Genomic DNA, 24,013 nt, shown 5'->3' with positions numbered 1-24,013 from the left:
ATACAATTTATCAAACCAACAACTTAAACACCAAGCAATGTTTTCAGACAATTCATGAAAAAACTGAACCATTATTTGACGTTCCAAACCAAACATGTTTCCTTTAAAGATTCTAATAGCTCTGGCATATCACTTCCCAGACAGTCAACAATTATGAACGTCAATACGTGACTGTGACTTCAACTCAACATGCCACTTTTACTCATCAATATTTGTTTATCTTTTTTGATTAGATGAACTTGTTTGCTCACTAGTCTGGTTGCCAATGACACCATTCTGTTATTAGAAATATATCGGTTGATTTCTTTGTTTTTATTTTTTATTTAAGGGGGTTATTGAAGTTGGTGCAATTTACTGCGAGCCTACTTCAAACACATTTTACCAAAAAAAGACTGACTTTTAATAACACGTTTTACCAAAAAAAAGACTGACTTTTGATAAGACACTGTACTGCTCTAGAATTGCACAGGTCGTGGGTTCCAATCCCAGCCAAGTAAAGGCCTGTAATTCGTTTATACAGAACTCAAGAAAGTACTGAGAATACAGTGCTTACACATCAGTGTATATATGTAAAACAAAACAAAAATAATTTTAGTAACCAAACGATGCAGTGCCGTGAACAAAAAAGGAAGCCTGCATAAAACATGTTTACTATGTTTACAATAAAATATGCCTTATTTGCTTTTTCTGTACAGATTCAGTGGAAGATTTGTTGCAAGTCTGTAGTTACATACAAAGGCGATTGTAAGGGTAAACTATAAATAATAGTTGTCCTGCAGCCGATTTCACGAAACGCTAAGATTAATCCTATCTCGAGTCAGGACGAGTTAGTTAGGACGAGTAACTCGTCCTAACTTAGAATCAATCTTAAGGTCTGCATGCTACAGTGCAGGGTTGGGACTCATCCCAACTCCTAAGATTAATCCTAAGTGAAAGAGCAGGTGTGGTCTTGACGTTACGAACATTATAAACTGCTCGTCTTCAGGAGAAAGCATTCCTCCTGAAGACAAGTAGAGAATACTCGTCGAAAATTCACCGACTCTTTTCAGAGCCAACACTCCCTTAGAAAAGAGAACTATTACATAGTTGTGCCCACAATTGTTTGATTATCTATAGTTTATTCTTATCCTTCGCACCATGCAAAGCTTCAGACACTCCTTAAAGGCAGTGGACACTATTGGTAATTGTCAAAGACTAGCCTGCACAGTTATCTCAACATATGCATAAAATAACAAACCTGTGAAAACTTGAGCTCAATCGGTCATCGAACTTGCGAGATAATAATGAAAGAAAAAACACCCTTGTCACACGAAGTTGTGTGCGTTTAGATGGTTGATTTCGAGACCTCAAGTTCTAAATCTGAGGTCTCGAAATCAAATTCGTGGAAAATTACTTTTTCTCGAAAACCATGGCACTTCAGAGGGAGCCGTTTCTCACAATGTTTTATACTATCAACCTCTCCCCATTACTTGTTACCAATTAAGGTTTTATTCTAATAATTTTTTTGAGTAAATACCAACAGTGTCCACTGCCTTTAAAGGTGACTGTGAACGTAAAAATGAGTTAGTGTGACGAGTGTGGGATAGATACAGTACAGTGTGTCCAATTAGAAAGACTATGATTACTAAATGTTAATCACATGTAATTACAGCGCTACAACTGGGGTGTCCACACTGAACAACCGGCAGGCAACTGTGCAAGGGTCTATTTCAACAATCAAATAATTGGTTTTCATTAGTTGCTACACGGGCATCGTTACTATTAAAGCTTTTCATTTATTCATTTCCTCTGTCCAATCATAGCTGGTCATTGTCCCTCGTAAACAAAATTAGCAACTTCATTTGTTTTCAGGTATTTTATTCGTTGACACAGTAAACATTGATCGTTAAAGGTGGGTAAATTTCCTGAAATAGCCAGATAACTAAACTCCACAAACAAATAATTCAAAACAAACATACATCTTGTATCATTTACAAATGTCTCTGGTAAACTCAGGGTTCCTGCCCCCCCCCCCCCCATTTTGATGTCAGTTGAAGGACATTGACCAACCAATATGATTTCTTTGGCCGTACAATTGAAATTAATTCTTCCATCACAATTATTTTAGAACAAGCACTAGACTAAGCCGTTACGTATAAAAAATCAAATCTGTTGTACACCTCAGTTTGACCTATGACCTTTTGTCATTAATAAACAGCTGACCTTTACTTCATGTGACTTGATTAGTATACCTATATACGCTACAGCTGATGCATGCAGTTTAATCAGCTGCTAGATGGGTTCTCGTATGCATTCATCTTTAAAGACCAAACCGAGCGACATGGTGAGTTAGAATATGAAGACAAGCTCAAGAAGGTAAAAAAAAAAAAAATTAACACACAACCCTCCCTTTTTCGTCTTCGTCTTCTTTCTTTCTTTCAACCGACCGCCCCGAAACATGCCCTCATTTTCTTTATATAACCCGCACTGATCATAAACGAAAGACGGAGGGAGAGTGACAAAAAATCCTTGCTGGGAAGAAGAAAAATCGCTGTCTTCATTTGCTCCATCTGGGAATTCACTCATCATCTAGCTTCACTGCTCATCCTCCTCTACCGTCTGCAGCCTCTTTTTCTCTTCTCCGTGTCTCAAAAACCGTCTCCCAGCCGTACCATTCATCTACATTTCATCACCGGCAGCCTTTTCATCATCTTTATCCCCCCTTGCTCAAAGCCTCTGTCTCTCGCCACCTCATCATCATAATCATCTCCTTTTTTTTCTTCATCTTCTCCTTTAGTACCAGGTCAGCCCTTCCTTTTTTACACATCACTTTCACTGTTTGCACAGTCTACGTTTCATTCAGTTTCACACTCAACTTTAAAGAACACACAATTACTCTTGGAAAAATGTCCGCGATAAAAAAATAACCGGTAAAAACCAGGACATTTTTATTGGTAAATTCAACAAGAGAGGCCAGAAGGCATGGGTTTCGGGAGCTCTGTTTTTAGCATCACCTCCAGTCTCCTGGCAACAAGCGCAGTAAAGGCATTCAATTTTTAATTGACAGTGAATCCGCAATTGCAATCCTTTCAATATGGTGGAATTTACTCAGGCACTAAATCCTGCAGGAATAATCGCTGTATCGGCAGGTACGGCTTTGGCATTTGGAGTCGCCGCGTTATATCTCACCGACGGCATGCATTGCACCGTATGCCTATAATACCCGCTGAATGATTATTGCGATATACACCATTGGACACATTCCAAAGAATTTTTCACACAATACATTATCTCTCCTAGTTGGGATCCCTGACTGCAGAAACCCGTTATTCACTATCAATCATAAGGGGAGCCATACTACTTTTTTCTGAAACATAAATAAATCTAATACCATCATAATTCAGTTTCTATCTGAGGTTGACATAATTGCCTGACTGAGTGGCGTCACTGGCATTTTCCTTTTCCTGTCACATTAATTCTCCTCATAGTTGTCAATGTCTAAGCAAAGTAACACTATCTCATACTTGTCACTGTCATTGTAACAGTGATCATCACCTGTATCACCATAAATAACATGACCTTTGAGTTTGATCACCATTCTTGTCACTGTCAGTGTCACATACTTTATAATGGCTCTATCCCTATCACCACTAACATTACTGTCGTCATCCTTAAATGCTACTGTTAATGTCATTTCATCCTTATGTATTGGCATCGCATAACATTTGATCATTGAATATGTCATCAAAATGTGTGTCATTGTCATCCCTGTTCATGTCACATCATCATTGTCACATCAATTTCCCTTCATGTTTATCATCCGAATCACAAAAGTGTCACCAATACCACAGTTTTTCTATCGGTTCCTGTTTCTTCTTTATCAATTTCATCTGCTGAGTCATCATCAATTCCAACCCTCATCTGGCATCTTTTTATCATAATACCTCAGCTCTACTCCCCCTATAATCACAAGGGCTTGATTCCCTCGCTTCCCTCTTACCGATTTATCATGATCCTCCAGCAGAAACACCAAGCAGCGTTCGCACTTCAGTAGCGTGATGGCCTCCTTCATAATCTTGTGGACGACACTCTCCAGGGAGGTCTGTTCCTCAAAGATGCCACGGGCCAGCTGCAGTAACATCTGCAATGGGCAACAAGATCACGACACGGTCAATGCTGATGGCCAACAAGGGCCCAGCGCAAAGTCGTGCTCATTTTTCCCAATGAAAAACTGGATTAGGTTTAATGCCGGAAAGGCATTTACAGCCCAAATTAAAAACTTAAATTACGTGACTTATTGCTGAGATTCTTACTTGAGCGCCATTTTGGGTCGCAGTTACTATGAATGTAGTTCAAATCTTTCAGCAAAAAAATTATTATCTCATTGTGCAATCACATTTTTGTAAAATGAAAACTGGTTTAGGTTAATGCCGAAAAGGCATTTACAGCTCACATTAAAAACTTAAAATTAAGTGAACTAATGCTGACATTCTTACTTGAGCGCCATTTCGGTTTGCAGTTATTATCAATGGTGTTTAAATCTTTCAGCAAAAAATATCATTTTGGACTCTCATTTTTCTGATTGAAACTGGATTACAACCAATATTAAAAAATTATATTAAGTCAGCTATTGCTAAAGACTCTTACTTGAAGACCATTTTGGGTGACAGTTTTTACAAAATGGAGTTAAAATCTTTCAGCAAAAAAAACATCTCATTTTGGACTTGCACATTTCCATAAATGCCCAAGATTTTGATTAAACATTTTTAGTGTCTTACATGTGAAGACAAATTAATGTTTGGCGGGAAAAAAAAATCTTTCTTGAATCGAAGGTTCATGCCACTTACTGCCATTTCATATCTTGTTTTGGTTTTAAATTACCACAAGCACTCTCATTTCCGTCAGCAGTCGGTTTAACTATTCAATTTCAAGTAAAAAATACTCATTATTCTTGAACAAGACCGATGCTATGCAACCATCCATAAAGCAACATTACTGAATTTGTTTTCTGCAATTTTTTTTTTCTGCTAAAAACCATTTGCTAGCAGTGTAAGCTCCTCATGTAATCCACCATTATGCATAAGCTGACAAACCTCTAGAAGTTTGAGATCAATCGGCCATCTGGGTCACGTTAAAATATTGAAAAATACATTTTGCATGACCTAGATAAAAAGAGGGGGGTGGATAAAAAGCTCACTGAGCCATTAACTTAAAACGGGAAAATAGTTTTATTTATTTCAGACAAAAATGACATTTCAGACAAAAATAATTCATGGGATTTTTGCTACTATCATCATCGTAAGACTGTGTAAGTTTGATGTAAATCTGTGATCTTAGAGAAAAATATTTTTCTTACCAATTCAGTAGTGTTCCTTTAAAGGAAAGGTAAACGTTTGGTAACTGCTAAAGACCAGTCTTCTCACTTGGTGTATCCCAACATAAGCATAAAATAAAAAGCCTGTGAAAATTTGAGCTAAATTGGTCATCGAAGTTGCGAGAAAATGATGAGAGAAAAAACACCCTTGTTAGACGAATTTGTGTGCTTTCAGATATGAATAGAAGACTTCTGGCTAGAAATCTTTTATTATTTTAGTGAGAAATTAGTTCTTTCTCAAAATCCATGTTACTTCGGAGGGAGTCGTTTCTCACAATGTTTTATACTATCAACAGCTCTCCAATGCTCGTTACCAAGTCAGTTTTTAAGTTAATATTTGTTTTGAGTAATTACCAAACGTGTACCTTCCCTTTAAGGACACACAGTGAACAAACATCATCGCTTTAACACACCCAAAAAACACTTATTTTCAAACTAAACATGAACAGGACACATGCTACAATGCTAATGGATTGGTTTATTGTGACAAAGCTGTAATCCTCTTTTTAAATTTGACGTTAAGTGCTGGATTTAACAGCGATTGCTTCGCAATTTGCAGGCTCACGTCTTGTTGACTAAAGGCAAACCATTGTCATCCATTCTTAACTCTGTCCCCACCCAACTCCCTCATCCCAAACAAAGCTGCTGTCCTTGATCCTCCACCAAAGATAAGCAAGTATGAGAGAACATGTTTTGTTTGTTTGTTTGTTTGTTTGTTTGTTTGTTTGTTTGTTTGTTTGTTTGTTTGTTTGTTTGTTTGTTTGTTTGTTTGTTTGTTTGTTTGTTTGTTTGTTTGTTTGTTTGTTTGTTTGTTTGTTTGTTTCCTTTTGTTTGGTATTTGTCAGGCATTTTAAAACAAGCCTTTCTGGCTTCTGTAAATGCCCCCATATTGGTCTGCTCCGAATCCATTACATTATATTTTGTTCATTTCATTTTCATTAAATATTTTCTTGACCTGTTCTTGACATGTCTTTGACTCATTTTTTTTTACTTTGTTTAAAGACACCGGACACTATTGGTAGTTGTCAAAGACCAGTCTGTCTTCTCACTTGGTGCATCTCAACATATGCATAAAATAACAAACCTGTGAGATAATAATGAAAGAAAAAACACCCTTGTCTCACGATGTTGTGTGCTTTCAGATGCTTGATTTCGAGACCTCAAATTCTAAATCTGACAGGTGTCTGAGGTCTCAAAATCAAATTCCTGGAAAAAAAAAAATTCTTTCTCGAAAAAACGTTACTTCAGAGGGAGCCGTTTCTCACAATGTTCATATACTACTAACCTCTCCCCATTACTCATTCCCTAGTAAGGTTTTATGAACATAATTTTTTTGAGTAATTACCAATAGTGTCCACTGCCTTTACATGATATTCTCCTTTTTTACCACCAATGTGGAAACAAATGTTGATTGAATTGAGTGTAAGACCCTACAGAGCTTCCTTTATTCTCGAAGCCATTGTCTAATCCATACAGTGATAAATCAAAGTAGGTCACCAAACAAATTTAAGAGTCTCCACTGTTGTATAATAAAACATGCTCTCCGCCGTCACAAAAACTATTGGAATGCCGGTGAGGGTTTTCTGTCTTTTTTTGTTGCTTTCTCACCATCTTAGAGGGAGAGCTTCCATTGGGAATTACAAGATGCTGATTCAGGTCATCGAGCGGAAAGAAATCCAACTCTTTACTCCCTCCCATGGCTAACTACTGCAAACAGGCCTCACCAGTGCATGGCGTTGCCTAGCAACGCATCATCTCGTTGGATTATCTCAGCTCTTCACTTTTTTTTTGTCCATTCGTTTTTTGTTTTGTTTTTTCTTCTAGGTTTTTATTTTTCTTCTTCCACAACTGAAAGGTAAATCACTTGATGTTGATGAGATTAAAGATTAAAAACCAAAGATGATAAAAAAAATGTCTTGAGATGTGAGTGTATTGGTTGGTAATTGAGGGAAAAAAAACACACAGATACAGCAAAGATGCATCAATTTCAGGGACCATATACCACGCTGGCTATTGCCTTCCACTGTGTAATTAGTAACTACGAAGTTTGCACTAAAATGTCGCTGATTATACAACCAGATATATTTATTTGCTCCAAAGCTAATTTGTTTTGCATAGCAAATAAATTTTCTAGACAGTATTTTCTGCTTAAAGGAACAATACAGCATTGGTAAGGAAAATAAATTGTCTAAGACCACACATTTACATAAAGCTTACACGGTCTAATGATGATGATAGTAGAAAACATCCCTTGAAATATTTCTGTTTGAAATGTTATATTTGTTAAGAAATAAACAAAACTAATTTCATGTTTGGATTTTATCACTCAGTGAGCGTTTTATAAAAAATAAAATTAATCAATGTCATGCAAAATGTGTATAAATAGGTTTTTCACTATTTTCTAATGACCCATATGGTTTATCGATCTCAAACTAAAGAACTTAGACTGCCCAGCAAATCTTTGTTAGCAAAAACCACTTATGTAATGTTCCTCTAGCAACGAAATCGGGCCATGACCCTTTTGTTGACCAGTGGTTGCTGTGGAAAAAAAAATCATGACATGACCTGATTCAATCACAACAACCAAACCGAACCACACCCAACCAGGGCCACATTTCATAGAGCTGCTTAAGCACAAACAGTAGCTAAGTAAATAAAACTATGCTTACCAGATTAAGATTACCAGCCAAACTACCATGTGGCTTGTACAATTTGTGAATGATATTCTGCACATTTCTGCTTAGCAGACAGTTATTAAGAAATATTTTCTGCTTAAGCAGCTGTGTGTAAATTTGGATGATGACTCTTACAACCTTCGTGTGGACCAGTAGTTGATGTAAAAAAATAAAAAAATAAAAAACGCAATACCTGATTCATTTACAAAAGTAACCACAACCAACCACACCCCTAGCAATCTTCTTGTTCTCAGCTAAAATCTATTAGTCAATGCTAGTTGGCTGAAAAACGAGGAGCAGATTTGAGAAGCAGCCTTAGCCTAGGAGGACGTCTGTATGAAAGTCCAATGGACATAATTACCTGATTGCGTTTGTACTCGTTGACTGACATCTCAAACAGCTGGGCGTTCATGATTCCAATTCCGCAAAATGTCAGGTAATTCCTGAAGACCTAGAGAGTAAACAAGAAAAAAACACAAGAGGAGAACGTCAACCGATGTGTCTATTTAAAACAAACATAACCACTGGTTACTATTGGTAATTACTCAAAATAATTGTTAGCATAAAAAGTTACTTGGTAACGGACAATGGAGAGCTATTGATAGTATAAAACATTATGAAAAATGGCTCCCAGTGAAGTAACTTAGTTTTTTAGTAAGAGCTAATTTCTCACTCAAATAATAAAAGACCTCAACTGAAGCCTTTTTTTATGTATCTGAAAGCATACAAAGTATTACAACAAGGGTGTTTTTCTTTCATTATTCTCTTGCAAATTTGGTGACCATATTGAGCCAAAATTTTCACAAGTTTGTTATTTTATGCATATGTTGGGATGCACCAAGTGAGAATACTGATCTTTGACAGCTACCACACAAGTCAAGTGCCTCTAATCAACCTGTCATTAATTTTTATTTCAACAAAATCTTTTAGAAACAATAAAAGTACCAACCCACACTGTAAAACAGTTTGATTAAAGGAACGCCTTGGATCGGTCGAGTTGGTCTTTGAAAAGAGTTTGTAACCGCTTGTTATAAAATGAATGGTTAGAAAGATGTTGTAAAAGTAGAATACAATGATCCACACAAATTTGCCTCGAAATTGCGTGGTTTTCCTTTTACTGTGCGAACTAACACAATTGGACATTTATGGTAGTCAAAAATTTGACTCCCATAAATGGCGGACCGTGTTAGTCGACGAGGTAAAAGAAAAACCATGCAATTTCGAGGCATGTTTGTGTGAATCATTGTATTCTACTTTTACAACATCTTTCTAACCATATGCATTTTGCAACAAATGGTTACAAAGCCGTTTCAGAGACCAACTCGACCGATCCAAGGCAACGTGTTCCTTTAATTTTGTTATGGTTTGTTTAGAAAGAGGGTGATTATCACAAGCTAAAAGTGCATCCTAAAACATAGATGTAAACCGTATTTCACTCTTTGAAGTTCTCTTTGCACAAACAAAATACACACATGTACCCAAAACCAAAATATATGCTAATGAGAAAAAAAAGTACAACATGACAAACAGAGCATATAGAGTTTCCATACAATTTGCACTATTTGCAATTCAATTAACCATGAAACCTTTACAATAAAATAAATTTACGAGCAATTACACCCATTCTTCTCAATGGTTCAATTGACAATATAACCCCAGTAAAAAGTGCATCCAGTAATTAGAACTACATGTATGTTTCTAATACAACATAGATGATTAATGAACGTCACTCAGATGTGTGTAAACTGTGAATCAAGTAGAATGGATATTCGATCTTTAGGTTTGGGTTCAAATTGAAACAGCTAATGGCTCCATCAGATGGACCCAATTTCAACAAGGAGGTTTACCGCTAAGCAAAACTGCTTACTGTAGCAGACAAACATGAGTACAAGCAATTGTGTTTTGTTGGAGACGATTTGACAATGTGTGCGCGCATTCACAAAGGAACTGTATTGTTGCATCACTCATCTACTGTACAAGAATTGCCAGCAAGCAAGCATGCCTTTTATTTTGATTACGGTTTAGAAGTGTTTATTAAAATAAAACTGTACTAAGGGCAATTCCGTAAGCAAAAAATGTCTGTTTACAGACCCAGCAGTGGCAAATTTCATAGTACTGCTTACAGGCAGTGGACACTATTGGTAATTACTCAAAATAATTAAAATTATAAAACCTTTCTTGATTACGAATAATGGGGAGAGGTTGATAGTATAAAACCATGTGAGAAACAGTTCCCTCTGAAGTGGAATAGTTTTCGCGAAAGAAGTGATTTTCCACGAATTTGATTTTGAGACCTCCGATTTAGAATTTGAGGTCTCGAAATCAAGCATCTGAAAGCACACAACTTTGTGTGACAAGGTTTTTTTAAATTTTCTTTTATTATTATCGCACAACTTTGACAACCGATTGCGCTCAAATTTGCACAGGTTTGTTATTTTATGCATACATGTATGTTGAGACACACCAACTGTGGAAACTAGTCTTTGACAATTACCAATAGTGTCCAGTCTTTAGAGGCAAGCAAATTTTCATGCTAACTATAGCAAGACAATTTGCTCTTTAAAAGTGTAAGCGTATTTCACAGGTCAGCAAGAAAATAAGGTGGCCAGCTTGCGCGTTCACCATAGTTTTCCATATGACCTCATTCTCTTTCATACAGTAAGCATGGTAAGCACCAGAAGTTGGCATGCCTTTTCCAGTCCTTGAGGTTAGCAGTACTATGAAATGGGAAGTCGCGCAATAAGCTTCAAATCAGCTCTATAAAATTGACCCAGCTATCTTGAAGTTCAAACTAGCTAGTAGAGGCATGAGCAAATGTTGTTGTTGGTTTGTTAAAGGAACACGTTGCCTTGAATCGGTCGAGTTGGTCTTTGAAAAGTGTTTGTAACAGTTTGTTGTAAAATGCATATGATTAGAAAGATATTTTAAAAGTAGAATATAATGATCCACACAAGTATCACTCGAAATTGCGTGGTTTTCCTTTTACCTCGTCGACAAACACGGTCAGTCATTTATGGGAGTCAAATTTTTGACTCCCATAAATGGCCGACCGTGTTAGTTCGCAAAGTAAAGGGAAAACCACGCAATTTCGAGGCAAATGTGTGTGGATCATTATATTCTACTTTTACAACATCTTTCCAACCATATGCACTTTATAGCAAACGGTTACAAACACTTTTCAAAGACCGACTCGACCGATCGCAGGCAATGTGTTCCTTTAAAGGTTTTTTAGGTGGATATTATCTTGTTCTTCAGCTGTCTTTTTATATGGTGGAATATCCCAGGTTGATGTTAAAGCCATTGGACCCTTTCGGTACAGAAAAAAAAAAAAAGTTCACAGATTTACAAATAATTTACAGGGTTTACAGAAGGTGATGGTGAAAGACTTCTCTTGAAATATTAGTCCATGAAATGCTTTACTTTTTGAGAAAACGGTAAAACAATATAAATTCATGTTAGCGTGAATTACAGATTTGTTATAAACACATGTCATGACACGGCGAAACGCGCGAAAACAGGAGTGGGTTTTCCCGTTATTTTCTCCCGACTCCGATGTCCGATTGAGCCTAAATTTCCACAGGATTGTTATTTTATATATAAGTTGTGATACACGAAGTGTGGGACTTGGACAATACTGTTTACAGAAAGTGTATAATGGCTTTAAACAAGCTATTCATTGGCAATCGTTCATCTTAAGCAAAAGTTTTGCAGTTGTTGATGGTTTGTTTAAGGGTTTTTTATGTGAATATAGGTGGAATATTTTGCCATTGAAAATAACATCTTGGTCTTCAGCTGTCTTTATTTTTGGAACATCCAAGGTTGAAGTGTTATTGAGTCCATGGCCTATAACGTAGTTATCTAAGCCTTGATTCAGCCCCTTTTAACAATTTCCCCTCTAACAATTTTTTAATGGAAATGGCCTTTCCTGGAGAATAGAATGGCCTTGCCCTTACAAGAATGACAATCCATGCTTGCAAATCTATCCGAGGTCCCCGATGATTCGACACAATTTAACAAAGATCCACTCGATGTCTTCCAACCCCAACCCTTCAAAATCCAACTGCACCTTACGTTTGATTTTGTTGGACTGGGGACTGAACTAGTAAACTGATCCTGCAACCACACCCAACCAGGGCCCAATTTGATAGAGCTGCTTTAAGCACAAACAGTAGCTGAGCATAACAAAACTATGCTTACCACAATAAGATTACCAGCCAAACTACTATGTGGCATGTACAATTTGTGAATGATATTCTGCACATTTCTGCTTAGCAGACACTTATTAAGCAATAATTGTCTGCTAACTAGTAAACTGATCCTGCTTTACACGGGATCAGGGGTGGATTTCACAAAGAGTTAAGACTAGACTTATCTCAAGCCGTGACACTTGTGTCTTTGAGCAAGACACTTGCTTAGTCCTTCAGATGGGACAAAAAGCTGTTGGTCCCATGTGTTGTGTAACGCATGTAAAAGAACCCAGTGCACTTATCGAAAAGAGCAGGGGTTCGCCCCGCTGTTCCTGGTTGGGGCTGCTTAATGCGCCGTAGCACCTTGTAAACCCTTATAAGGTGCTAAATAATTGGGTCGCAGAATCCATCACTGCAATAACCTATCTTTCTGAAAGTTTGTCTATACTCAGCGCCTTGAGTACCTTGTTTTGTAGATACGTGCGCTATAAGACTATGATATTATTATATTATTATTGTTATTATTATTAAGTTAGGACGGGTCACTCTTCCTAACTTAGGACTAATGTCTCCTAGGGCTAGCTAGTCCTAACTTTTTGTGAAATCAACCCCAGGGAAACCACCATAACCAGAGTCCAACAGATTGGGTGTTGAGTAACTGACTAAGGACCGCACTAGAAAGCTGATTATGTCTTACATGGATTAATTTTATACCATCATCCAACACTTTTGGGGTTGAATTACTGAATGGTGTTCGACTGAGGACGGCAATAGTAAACTGATTATGCTTTACATGGGTTTATGTTTACCACTATAATCAAAGTCCAACAGTTTGGGTGTTGAGTAACTGCATGGTGTTAGACTAAGGTAAACTAATCATGCTTTACATGGGGGTATGTATACCACCATAATTAAAGTTCAACAATTTGGGTGTCGATTTACTGAAATAGTGTCGGACTGAGGACTGCAATAGTAAACTAATTATTCTTTTAATGGGTTTATGTGAACCACCAAAATCACAGTTAAACAGTTTGGGTGTGAGTTAATGAATGGTGTTGGACTGAGGATTGCAAAAGTGTACACTGATTATGCTATGTATACCACCAAATCAGAATCCAACACTTTGGGGGTTGATTTACTGTTTGGTGTTGGACTGAGGACCTCACTAGTAAACTAACCATGCTTTACATTGGTATATAGGCCTACCGCCATAATTAAAGTTCAACAGTTTGGGTGTTGAGTTACTGAAAATGTGTTGGACTGAGAACTGCAGTAAACTGATTATTTTTGTAATGGGTTTATTATTATTTTTTATACCAACATAATCAGAGCCCAACGGTTTGGATGTTGAGTTACTGTAAATCAAGAGGATCAGTTTGATCTCACATTGTTTGGACTTAGCTTTGAACGAGATCCGCAGTGCTTTGGATAAAAAGTGTTCAAAACATTTGAGTCCCTTTTGTTTAAAGGCCCGGTCCCACTGCAGCGATAACGATAACGACGCAAAGGGAACGCATTCCATTGGTTGAATGAGCGTGTGCGTATTCCGCGTGGAGCAATTCAACCAATAGAATGTGTTCTCTTTGCGTCGTGATCATTATCGTTCTCGTTATCGCTGCAGTGTGACTCGGCCTTTAGTCCGATGTAAGAACTGGAAGACACACCCAGTAGCACACACACACACACAAGCTTGTATACGACTGCAACCGTAGACCTCCTATTGTCCCTCTGTTGTTTATAATACTAACTTTTACAACAGCTCCAATTGGTTTTGTACCCATTTTCCAACTGTGGACCTTTCCAGAACCAGGGACCCTATTGTCCTCTTTTGTTAAGGCCCGGTCCCACTGCAGCGATAACGAGAACGATAACGATCACAATGTAAAGAAAACGTGTTCATTGGTTGAATTGCTCCACGCCGAATACGCACACGCTCATTCAACCAATAGAATGCGTTCTCTTTGTGTCGTTATCGTTATCGTTATCGCTGCAGTGGGACCGGGCCTTTAAGTCCCCGGTTTGAATGTGTATACTCACACCCACACAGCTCTGTGTACACTACTTTAACACTATTCCTCAACACTGTACAAACAACTTTGTGGACATGTGTAAGCCCACAAAGTGTTTCAAGTCCCTACACTATGTGGACCTCTTTTGTTCTTAGGTCCACACTTCGTATGTAGTGCTAAAACAAGATTGAAAACACCTGCGACCAGGGACCTTCTATTGCTCCTATTTGATTGTAGTTTAACTTTTTGGCAACACTTGGTTTCCAACACACCTTTCCAACTGGGGACTTCTACCAACTAGGGAACCTGTTGTTCTCTTTAAGCTCGAAAAAACTGTGTCGTATTTATTTTCATCTTGATATATTTTTACTGTATTGTATTTTTTAAACTGGTCACTCATTGAGTGATAATGTCTTTCATTTTTGATACTGTGGAAATTTCTTAAAAACTTAACCTGCTTACACGCACACGCACACACACTGATTGTACATAATCTAAATAAAACTCAAATAGGAATCATTTTATAAAATTATTAAACAATAAAAAACAATTCTACAACTGGATCAAGCTCATCTGACAGACAATTGTTTGAACCAAATATTTGCGCAGGATTGAGCGCAAACGTTTTTTTTTTTTTAGTGAGGTCAGTGCTCCTGAGGTGATCATACTGTACAGTGTTAAGCACCCACATTTACATAACAACTCCAAGGACAGTTAGCCAACACAGTTATCACATTATCATATTAAACCAGAGGTACACCGCACACAACTTTGTAAATGTTTGGACAATTTTATGTCTCTTGTTTCTAGGAGATTTGTTAGAAGTTATAAGCCACAAGGAAAACTGACAGGGAAAATTTAATTTTTAACTTGGGTTGAACAAATTAAACTTTATAAAGGCATAAGAAGAGCCTGATTTGAACGTTTAACTTCGGCCTTATATTGTGCCGGGCAGCGCTCTACCCGCTGAGTGTAACAATCTAGCCCTGTGTTGGCGATCTCCCAGTTTGTCAATATTTTTGTAAGGGGTGTCAGTCAGAAGCCATCCGACATTAGAACTACCTTTTAGCCAGGGATCACACCCAAGTTTGATCTTGAGGGGATGCAACTTTATTTCAAATAATAAACCACAAGTGAAAACAACTGGGTAAGGTTTAATTAATTTTGGATTGAACAAATAAGATGGACAGAATTGTGGTTTTGTTTAAAAACAATTATGTTTCACTTTTGGAAAACCTATATTAAAACCAAAAACTTATTTACACAGAATTTGTACAAATTTAGTTGATAGACTTTAATTTGTTAATTGCACAAGATTTTGAGAATGTTTATTTATGATTTTTTTTTCTTCTGTTGAGCGGAATGCAGATGTACTTTAGAAGTCTTTTCCTGAAATCAAAACCTGCCCTTTAAGATGTATCTCCTTACAGAGACCTTGGATGGCCAATCAATGACAGTGATTATTATTGTGACAAATATAACACACAGGTGGGCAAAGATAATTAATTTTCTTTGTCAAAAAAAAAGCTTCACTTGCGTCATGGAATTAAGGAAGGAAAATTACTCCAAATTGGACTTGTGGAAAATTTAATTGCATTACAGTCTGGAAAATGTTTCAGGTAAAATTGCTTGATGTTTTCTTACGAACATGAAGTAATCTTTTTAGTTTTTCTTGGCGAGTATGAAATATTGATTAATCTTCAATCTGGGAAAATCAGGAGGAGGAAGTTTATCGGTTTCTCTTAAAAATAACCTAAACCAAACAAAAGAAAACTTCACCAAGATGTTGATGTAGCAAAACTGTTTAAATCATGTCTTGTTTTGTCTGTTTAAATAATTATTATTATTATGCAATTTTATGTAATTTAATATTTTATCCATCCTCTCATTGGTGCTTACGCTGTTGGATGTGCAGAAAGAAAAAAAATTAAATAGTGGAAGGTTTTATCCGCTGTTACCTTAAACAAAAAAAGTGTCATCACAGAAAGTGCAACGCAACGACTCGGTCTTAATTAACGAGGAAATAGTCACGGGTAATTAGAGTTAAGTCTCCGTTTACACTGTCTTCGGTTTTGTTAATTATCTCATTTAACTGATTGCATCATGATCAACCTCGTTTAATGCTTGTTTGCTTAGTAGTTTTGTGCATGAATACGCAAATGTCTATTTCTTGTAGACTTCAACTCACGATTGCAGACAGTTTTATAAAAGATTTTTGTTGGATGCTACGATCACATTTGTAATAACATATCATCTTCAGATAAGGTAAGTGCAGCAAGGATAATAGATTCGTCCCTCTTGGTGGGTTTTCCCAAAAAGAATACAGCTACCTCTATGACGATGATGTTTTTGGTTTTTTTTAATATAAGGTGCAATTACAAAAATATTGATGTTTGGCTGTCGGGAATAGATTTTTGTCTCTCCCAAGGTGATCCCGGATTATTAATGTAGACAAATTACAGATGTGATGCAGTGTGCTACAAGGCTGTATTTATGAAGTCCCAATATGCAGACAGGTAGGCTGAACACTTCTTTGATATTATATAGCATGCCCTGATATTGGGGGCCGTCTGAAGTAAGGCCAACTCCAATAAGGAAGCTGAGGTTTAACTCTAAACATCTGAAAGTTTGTATCTTATTAAAACGAGACGCTTAAGTGCTATTCACATGATAGCAATTTAACTGGGGTTCCTTGCTTAGTTTAAGCATGGTTGTAAAATGTAGCAATGTTTGACAAGATTTTGCAAGAAAACTTGGACAACACAAACAATTGTTGTCCTTTCAGACTAGGTTCATTTTGTAAACTTTTACAGAAGGGACCCTTGCTTAATTGCCCTTGTGTGAAAGGGGCTGTAGCTGTACAATCTCCAGTTTATGTTTACAGCTACACCTCACCAGGTATTTTCTAGACCTGTCTCCAGGGAAATCAACCAAAAGGCACCGTTGCCAGGTTGCTTGATGATCCTTTACAATCGTTAGTCGAGTGTTGCAACCCATTAACGAATATATCATCTTAAAATATTGACCATTATTTCAAAACGTGTATGTGTGCTATTTCTTGTCTGTTTTTCCCTCAAGTGCCATGGTGCTTTGCTTTGCAGTACACTGCACATGGAGGCTAATAGATGGATGTTTGTATAATTTATGTAATTTAGCTTGACTAATACATACCAAGGCCTCATAAATCATAACACAATTAATTTTAAAAAGGTATCTGCACCACATACATGAAGTGTTTTCACACATTTCTACAGAAAAGCATGCAGTATAATCAATCAGCACATACTATATCAACAATGATTGAACTTTTGTTTTCTTGATAAACATTTGCAGTAACATGTATGACCATTTAGAAGATGACCATTTAGATAGAAAGTTCATTCTTCCTTTTGGTAGAGGGGGGGTGGTGGTCCAAAAGACTACAGGGCTTGGCTCTCAAAGTTGTCACAGGACAACTACGCCAAAATCAAACATATATTCAAGCAGTTTAAAGGCAGTGGACACTATTGGTAATTACTCAAAATAATTATTAGCATAAAACCTTACTTGGTAACAAGTAATGGGGAGAGGTTGGTAGTATAAACCATTGTGAGAAACGGCTCCCTCTGAAGTGGAGTAGTTTTCGAGAAACAAGTAATTTTCCACAAATTTGATTTCGAGACCTCAAGTTTAGAATTTGAGGTCCCGAAATCAAGCATCTAAACGCACACATCTTCGTGTGACAATGGTGTTTTTTTTTTCTTTCATTCATATCTCGCAAGTTCGATGACCGATTGAGCTCAAAATTTCACAGGTTTGTTATTTTATGCATATCTTGAGATACACCAACTGTGGAGGCTAGTCTTTGGCAATTAACAATAGTGTCCTCGGCCTTTAAAGTCAACATTGTATACCATTGGTCTTTAGAACCATTTGATTGCTTTAATCATGTATGTATATGTATTACAAAAAAATTAACGTGCAAAAAAAAGTATTTCAAAAGGTGGAAGCATTTTTTAAGAGATTGCTGAAAATCTAGAGCGGTTATTATGTCCATGCAGGAAAAATTGACACGAAATTGGAATACACAATTCGCAGATTTGAATGTTTCTAAATCCCTTTATCTCGAACAACCGCCCTCTTTGAAGGATGTTTCTCAAAATGTTTGAAATATCAACACAGCTGCAGTGCTACTTACCAAGTCAGTTTTCATGGTCATTACATTTTGGAGTACTGACCAAAGGTATACCACTCCCTTTAACATATAAACTGTTAATATTTTGACCCGTCCTGAGAAAAAGATTTAAACCTCATTTGTCATACAGGTATTTGATAGATATCAGATTCAAAGTACTTTGATTCTTGCCAGTGGACAATATTGTTATATCACTCAAAATAATTGTTAGAATAAAAACTTACTTGGTTACAAGCAATTGAGAGCTGTTGATTTTAGTATAAAACATTGTGAGAAACGGCTCCCTCTGAAGTAACGTACATGTAGTTTTTTAGGAAGAAGTAATTTCTCACTGAAATATCTGAATTTGATTTGAGACCTCAGAATTTGATTTTAAGGTCTCGAAATCAAGCATCTGAAAGCACACAACTAGTGTGACAAGAAGTTTTTTTTTTTTTTCCCAATTATTCTCTAGCAACTTCAATGACCAATTGAGCTATATAAAAAAACATACAATGATGAAATAAACATTAACATTAAAACAAAAAGGGAAATGTCTGTATTTAGTGGTTTTAATGAGCAATCCCACAGAATGGAAGGGCAGTCAGCCAACCTAAGCCAGTCTCATAAACCCTGCGAATGTAGTGCGATGCATACTTTGACGTCACAAATTTGCAAAAAAAGTAATTTGCGTCAGTTGGCTTGTGCTCAACTCCTGCTATACCTTCGCTGCGAAAAAAGCCCTATGACGTCACAATTTGCTTCGCATTAGTATGAAGTATGTACTGGGCTTAAAGGGTCTATAGATGTACTTTTTTTCTAACACAAAACACAATGTCCACAGATTTACATTAAACTTACACAGTTTGAAGATAATGATAGAAGACAGCTTCCCTTAAAATATTACCTACTGAGGTTCTGTAGGTTTGTGAAATGAGTAAATACAATGTCAAGTAAATCATTTTTGTCTCAGTTTTAGCATGTAAAAATGTATTAACCAGTTATGGTATGTCATGATATAATCATATAGTTTTTACATGCTAAATTGTGACTTAATTTACTCATTTCTCAAAAACTACAGCACCTCAGTAATTGTGGGGAATTAAGCTTTCTACTACATTATCTTCAAACCCTGTAAGTTTAATGTAAATCTGTGGACATTTTGAAAAAGTACCCAAATCCTTTAAACACATGAGTATTCTTGTCACAGACATCTGTTTGAGCTTGACAAAGTCACGGACTCCTATGCACCAGACCAAATCTGAGAAGCAACATATTTTATCAATTCATAAAACTCTTGTCTTCGAGCGATACTGAATAATTGATACGATGACTTGCCTTTCACAGATGCGCACTTATAAAATGTACTTTCTAACAACAAAAAAAAAGGTCGAGTGTTCCCATATGAATTGTTAACCAGAGGCGTGTCGGGGAGTCTTTTGGACACCCTGTTTTAAATTTGGACACCCGCTTTTACATTTGTGTGTGTCCTAATATACATGTATGTATTGTAAAGTCAGGCCTCAAAATAAACTTTGGCACCAACAGCTATTGTTGTGGCGCCTTTTGCTTTAGCTGTGACGTCCTTTGCAAAGTTCCAATACAAATTCAAATTTGTCCTCGTAGAAGTGGCCCTTATTAGAGGAAACTTGTTGTGCCCCTTCAAGAACAAAGTTCAAGGCCTGAAGATGCATTGCAAGTGAATAATTTGGACACCCAGATTTTACATTTCCAGCAAATGATGACACCCTTTTACCATCCTTGCTAAAACCTTGTTCATAGACCTTCCTAAACCAGTGCTTACCGTCATCAGGATAAGACTTACAAGACACTGTGAGAACACCAAGATGTAGAAGAGTATCAACCAGTCATTGAGACAGGAGGGGGGGGGGGGCAAGAAACTCACAGAGTAGAATATCATCAAGGTCAACTTGAACAAAATAAAAAACTAAAAAACTAATTTGTCTTTTTTATCCTTGTTCTTTTGTGCTTAGTTATTATTTCATCGTAAGTGTGACTGCTTCCTTTCTTGTAATTTCAATGAAATATGATCAGAAAAATTAGCCGCCGCCCTCTTTTAAAACTTTTTTAAACTGGTGTTATTTCTCACCGTTGGCGGTGCCCTGCGTGGTTCTAAAGCCAAGACCCATATACGCACAATGTGAAATCAACATTGAAGTAACAATGCCTCAGAAAACCAGCAGAAAACCAGTCCATGTTGTCACAACATAAATTTCATGAAGGTTTGTTGACATCTTCGTTGCTATGCATTTTTCCATTGTCTTGCTTGGAACAAGTCCGAGTGGGACGTCACAATGCTATTTTGAAAACCAGCGTAAAACCAGTTCGTGTTATCACAACATAAACTGGATGAAGATGGTCTATATCTTCGTTGCTATGCATTTTTCCATTGTCTTGTTTGGATCATGTCCGAGTGGAAGTCACAATGCTGTTTTGAAAACCGGCGTAAAACCAGTTCATGTTATCACAACATAAACTGGATGAAGATGGTCTATATCTTCGTTGCTATGCATTTTTCCTTTGTCTTGTTTGGATCATGTCCGAGTGGAACGTCACAATGCTATTTTGAAAACCGGCGTAAAACCAGTTCGTGTTATCACAACATAAACTGGATGAAGATGGTCTATATCTTTGTTGCTATGCATTTTTCCATTGTCTTGTTCGGATCGAGTCCGAGTGTGACGTCACAATGCTATTTTGAAAACCAGCGTAAAACAAGAGTGTGTTGTCACAACACGGATTGGATGAAGGTTGTTTATCTTCGTTGCTATGCATTTGCCCATTGTGCACAGAGCTATTTTGGTCCTAAGTGCTTTAAAAGGACTTTTGCTTTTTGTGATAGATTTTTTTTGCCAGCTGAACAAAATGTGTTTTTTTCTTACCCCCCACAAAAAAAAATTGCACTGAGTTTTACTCAACTATATGTTATCAACACAATTGTTTACTTTTCTATAGGAAAGTAAAATAATACTAATTTCATTCCAGTTTATCTTAATAAAAACAAAAATAGTATGAAAAGTCTTCATTGCTTGTGGAAAAGAAGCCCCATACATAGGACTCTTCCTCTGTGCTGTACACAGATACAGAGTCCTAAATATTGCGGCCCGTTTTGGGGGCGGAAAACTTTGGAATGTCAATGTGTCAGAATTATTAACTTCTTGCAGGTAATATTTTAGTTAAGAAGCTTTGAAAATTTTCCGCACCAAAAATGAACCTTGATATATCCAGGACGTCAGTGTGGTACAATACGAAAGTGTTAGTGCTAGTGGTCAGGGTTGGTGGAAAAGATGAGTTTTTAAACAACATCAAATATACCAATCGCCCCTTTACTATCTCTAGAAAATTAACCTTAATTCAGATCACGGCTATCAGTTTACTCCTACCTAATTAACAAAGTACACGTAATACTTTGTGATCATATTCAACCGACAGTGTTCATGACCAGTATGGAAGAAGTCATTGGTTTATATAACCAGGAATGGTTTTAAAGGTTTGGGGTACTTTTTGTAACCCAAAACACTATGTCCACAGATTTACACTAAACTTTACAATTTTACTTGCTGAGGTATTGTTGTTTGTAAAAATATTATTGTAAAAAGGCCCAGAAAATAATGATTTAAGCACGTGTTAAATACCAGTTCTTAACCCGAAGTGGTAATATGTTGTACTTGCTAAAATAATATTTGTCTCACTAAGACTGAAAATTATTTTTGTGACTTGTTTTACGATTTTCTTTTTTAAACTACAACACCTCAGCAAGTAATAATTTTAGGGAAGCTTTCTACTCGCATTATCTTCAAACTGTGTAAGTTTAATAACAAATCTGTGGACATTGTGTTTTGTATCCTACAAAAAGTAGCCAAACCTTTTTAAGATATTTAAATTAAGAAGTTTACTTTTTTTTAACCACACAAGAGCCTACAATGAATTTGAAGTAAATTTCAGATGTTACAATCAACAGAATGAGGTATGTCATCGAAGATGCACGATAATCACTAAAGTACACAGTGCCGAACTAATTGATGTTTTGAATCACTACACCTTAAGTACACACAGACATGTAGGAAAGCAGCTATCACCTTCAATAGTCAAACATCTGAGGATTGGACGACAGATTTCCACTTGCATCTCGGATGAAAATCAGACGGCCTTGTAATATATCACTCAAAGTCAAACACCGTGTCTGTGTATAATATTGCCCCAATGGTTAAGAGACCATGGTCCAAGACCAGAGCGAAGATGAAAAAAAGAGTCTCTGCAATCGAAAGCCATAGGAGAAGGATAATGGTTAGAGTTACAACAAGAGAGGCGGGGGTGACAACAAATTCATCTCCGAGTCGAGACAGGTGCTCCTAACATAATCAAAAGAAAATGAAGACAGGGAAATTGGAGACGGGACGGGCACCATGCCAACAAAGATGGAGGGGGTACCTCTTAGATAGACACCTACAAAGAATAGCAGACGGAATCCCAAAGCCACAATTAGGCCTAAGAGGCTGACAAATTAGAGGGCTGGGGTGAAACGTATAAACAACCAACTAAAAGGTTAATTCCATAGAGACAATATGTGGAAGATTTCCAGAACTTTTTTTCTTCTGATGTTGGACCGAAACACGCTCACCCGGAATCTCAAAACAGTTCATCGTGTTGAAAGTTAGTAGTGATGAGTGAAGGGCAAGCTGACTCAATCAGTTACTGCTGTCGCTGAGCAGCAAGTACAAATTGTCCACCTTGTTGAAATTGTTCGTTCTGCTTTATACACTCGCCAGGTCATGTGTCCACGATTCATTGCTTTGCACCATTAAAAAAGAAAAGATAAATCAAACAATGTGTTTGATCATGTTTATGTTGACAACTACGTTTTAAAGCAACTGTGTAAACTGGAAAATACTGTGGGGGCTAAAGTTTCAAATTCTTGTGGGAAAACTATGTCAAGGGCAGCTGGCTCATAAATTTCATAAATGCCAAGGAGGCGAATTCTTCATGAGTTGTAAAAAATACTTTTGGATTAATAATAGTGCAATGTCTCTGAACCAATATCATGCTAAAAGTAGAGTTCTACTGACAATGTACTTTTAATTTAATGCAATTAGAGTGTTTTCTAACTAGACCAAACACCAAAACTATTGTAGTAATTACACTTTTGAGGGCTCATAAACGTTGTTTCGTTAGTTGATTTGTACTGCATCTTTAAATCGGTAGAGAAATGAGGCCATGGGTATGCAGTATTATGAGCATGCAGTGAGATATTATTAACCTCAATGTTGGGAAACTTCATATGGAGCCCATCACGGGGAGAGAGCAAGAGAGAAGAAGAAAAAAAAACGGCAAGAATGTAGCCAGGCATGATGCATGACATTTGCAAACATTCCGCTGGCTTTAAGTTTGCCTTTCATTTCCCACCAAGGGCACCTGGTAAACATGCCGAGCGGCGCAGACAGGCCAGAGAGCCGAAGTGAGGGTACTCTGATGAGAAGGAGACCCCAAGTAGGAGAGAGCGAGGCTGGCCCCGTGTCCGCATCTGTCGTCGAACAGGGAGAGAATTGCTGGGATGTACCGGAGTGATGACTGTTGACTTATTAGCTGTACAAATTATATTAAACATGATGCTTGAC

General features: G+C 37.0%; 1 protein-coding gene across 5 annotated transcripts in view; it reads right to left on the bottom strand.

Annotated features, from left to right (window-relative positions):
* LOC139941150 (cGMP-specific 3',5'-cyclic phosphodiesterase-like) overlaps positions 1–24,013 on the bottom strand; it is a 147,107-nt gene that overhangs the window by 77,927 nt on the left and 45,167 nt on the right. For all 5 annotated transcript variants that reach the window (XM_071937603.1, XM_071937600.1, XM_071937604.1 and 2 more), the window contains exons 3-4: positions 8,390–8,479; positions 3,980–4,120 (exon numbers count right to left, since the gene is read on the bottom strand). In XM_071937603.1, the coding sequence (XP_071793704.1) occupies positions 3,980–4,120; positions 8,390–8,479 (231 nt within the window). The remainder of the gene's footprint in view (positions 1–3,979; positions 4,121–8,389; positions 8,480–24,013) is intronic.

Source organism: Asterias amurensis, chromosome 8, assembly GCF_032118995.1.
Source record: "Asterias amurensis chromosome 8, ASM3211899v1".
NCBI classification, from domain to species: domain Eukaryota; kingdom Metazoa; phylum Echinodermata; class Asteroidea; order Forcipulatida; family Asteriidae; genus Asterias; species Asterias amurensis.
The sequence above is the reverse complement of the archived record's forward strand: the minus strand, read 5'-3'. Positions and strand labels throughout refer to the sequence as shown.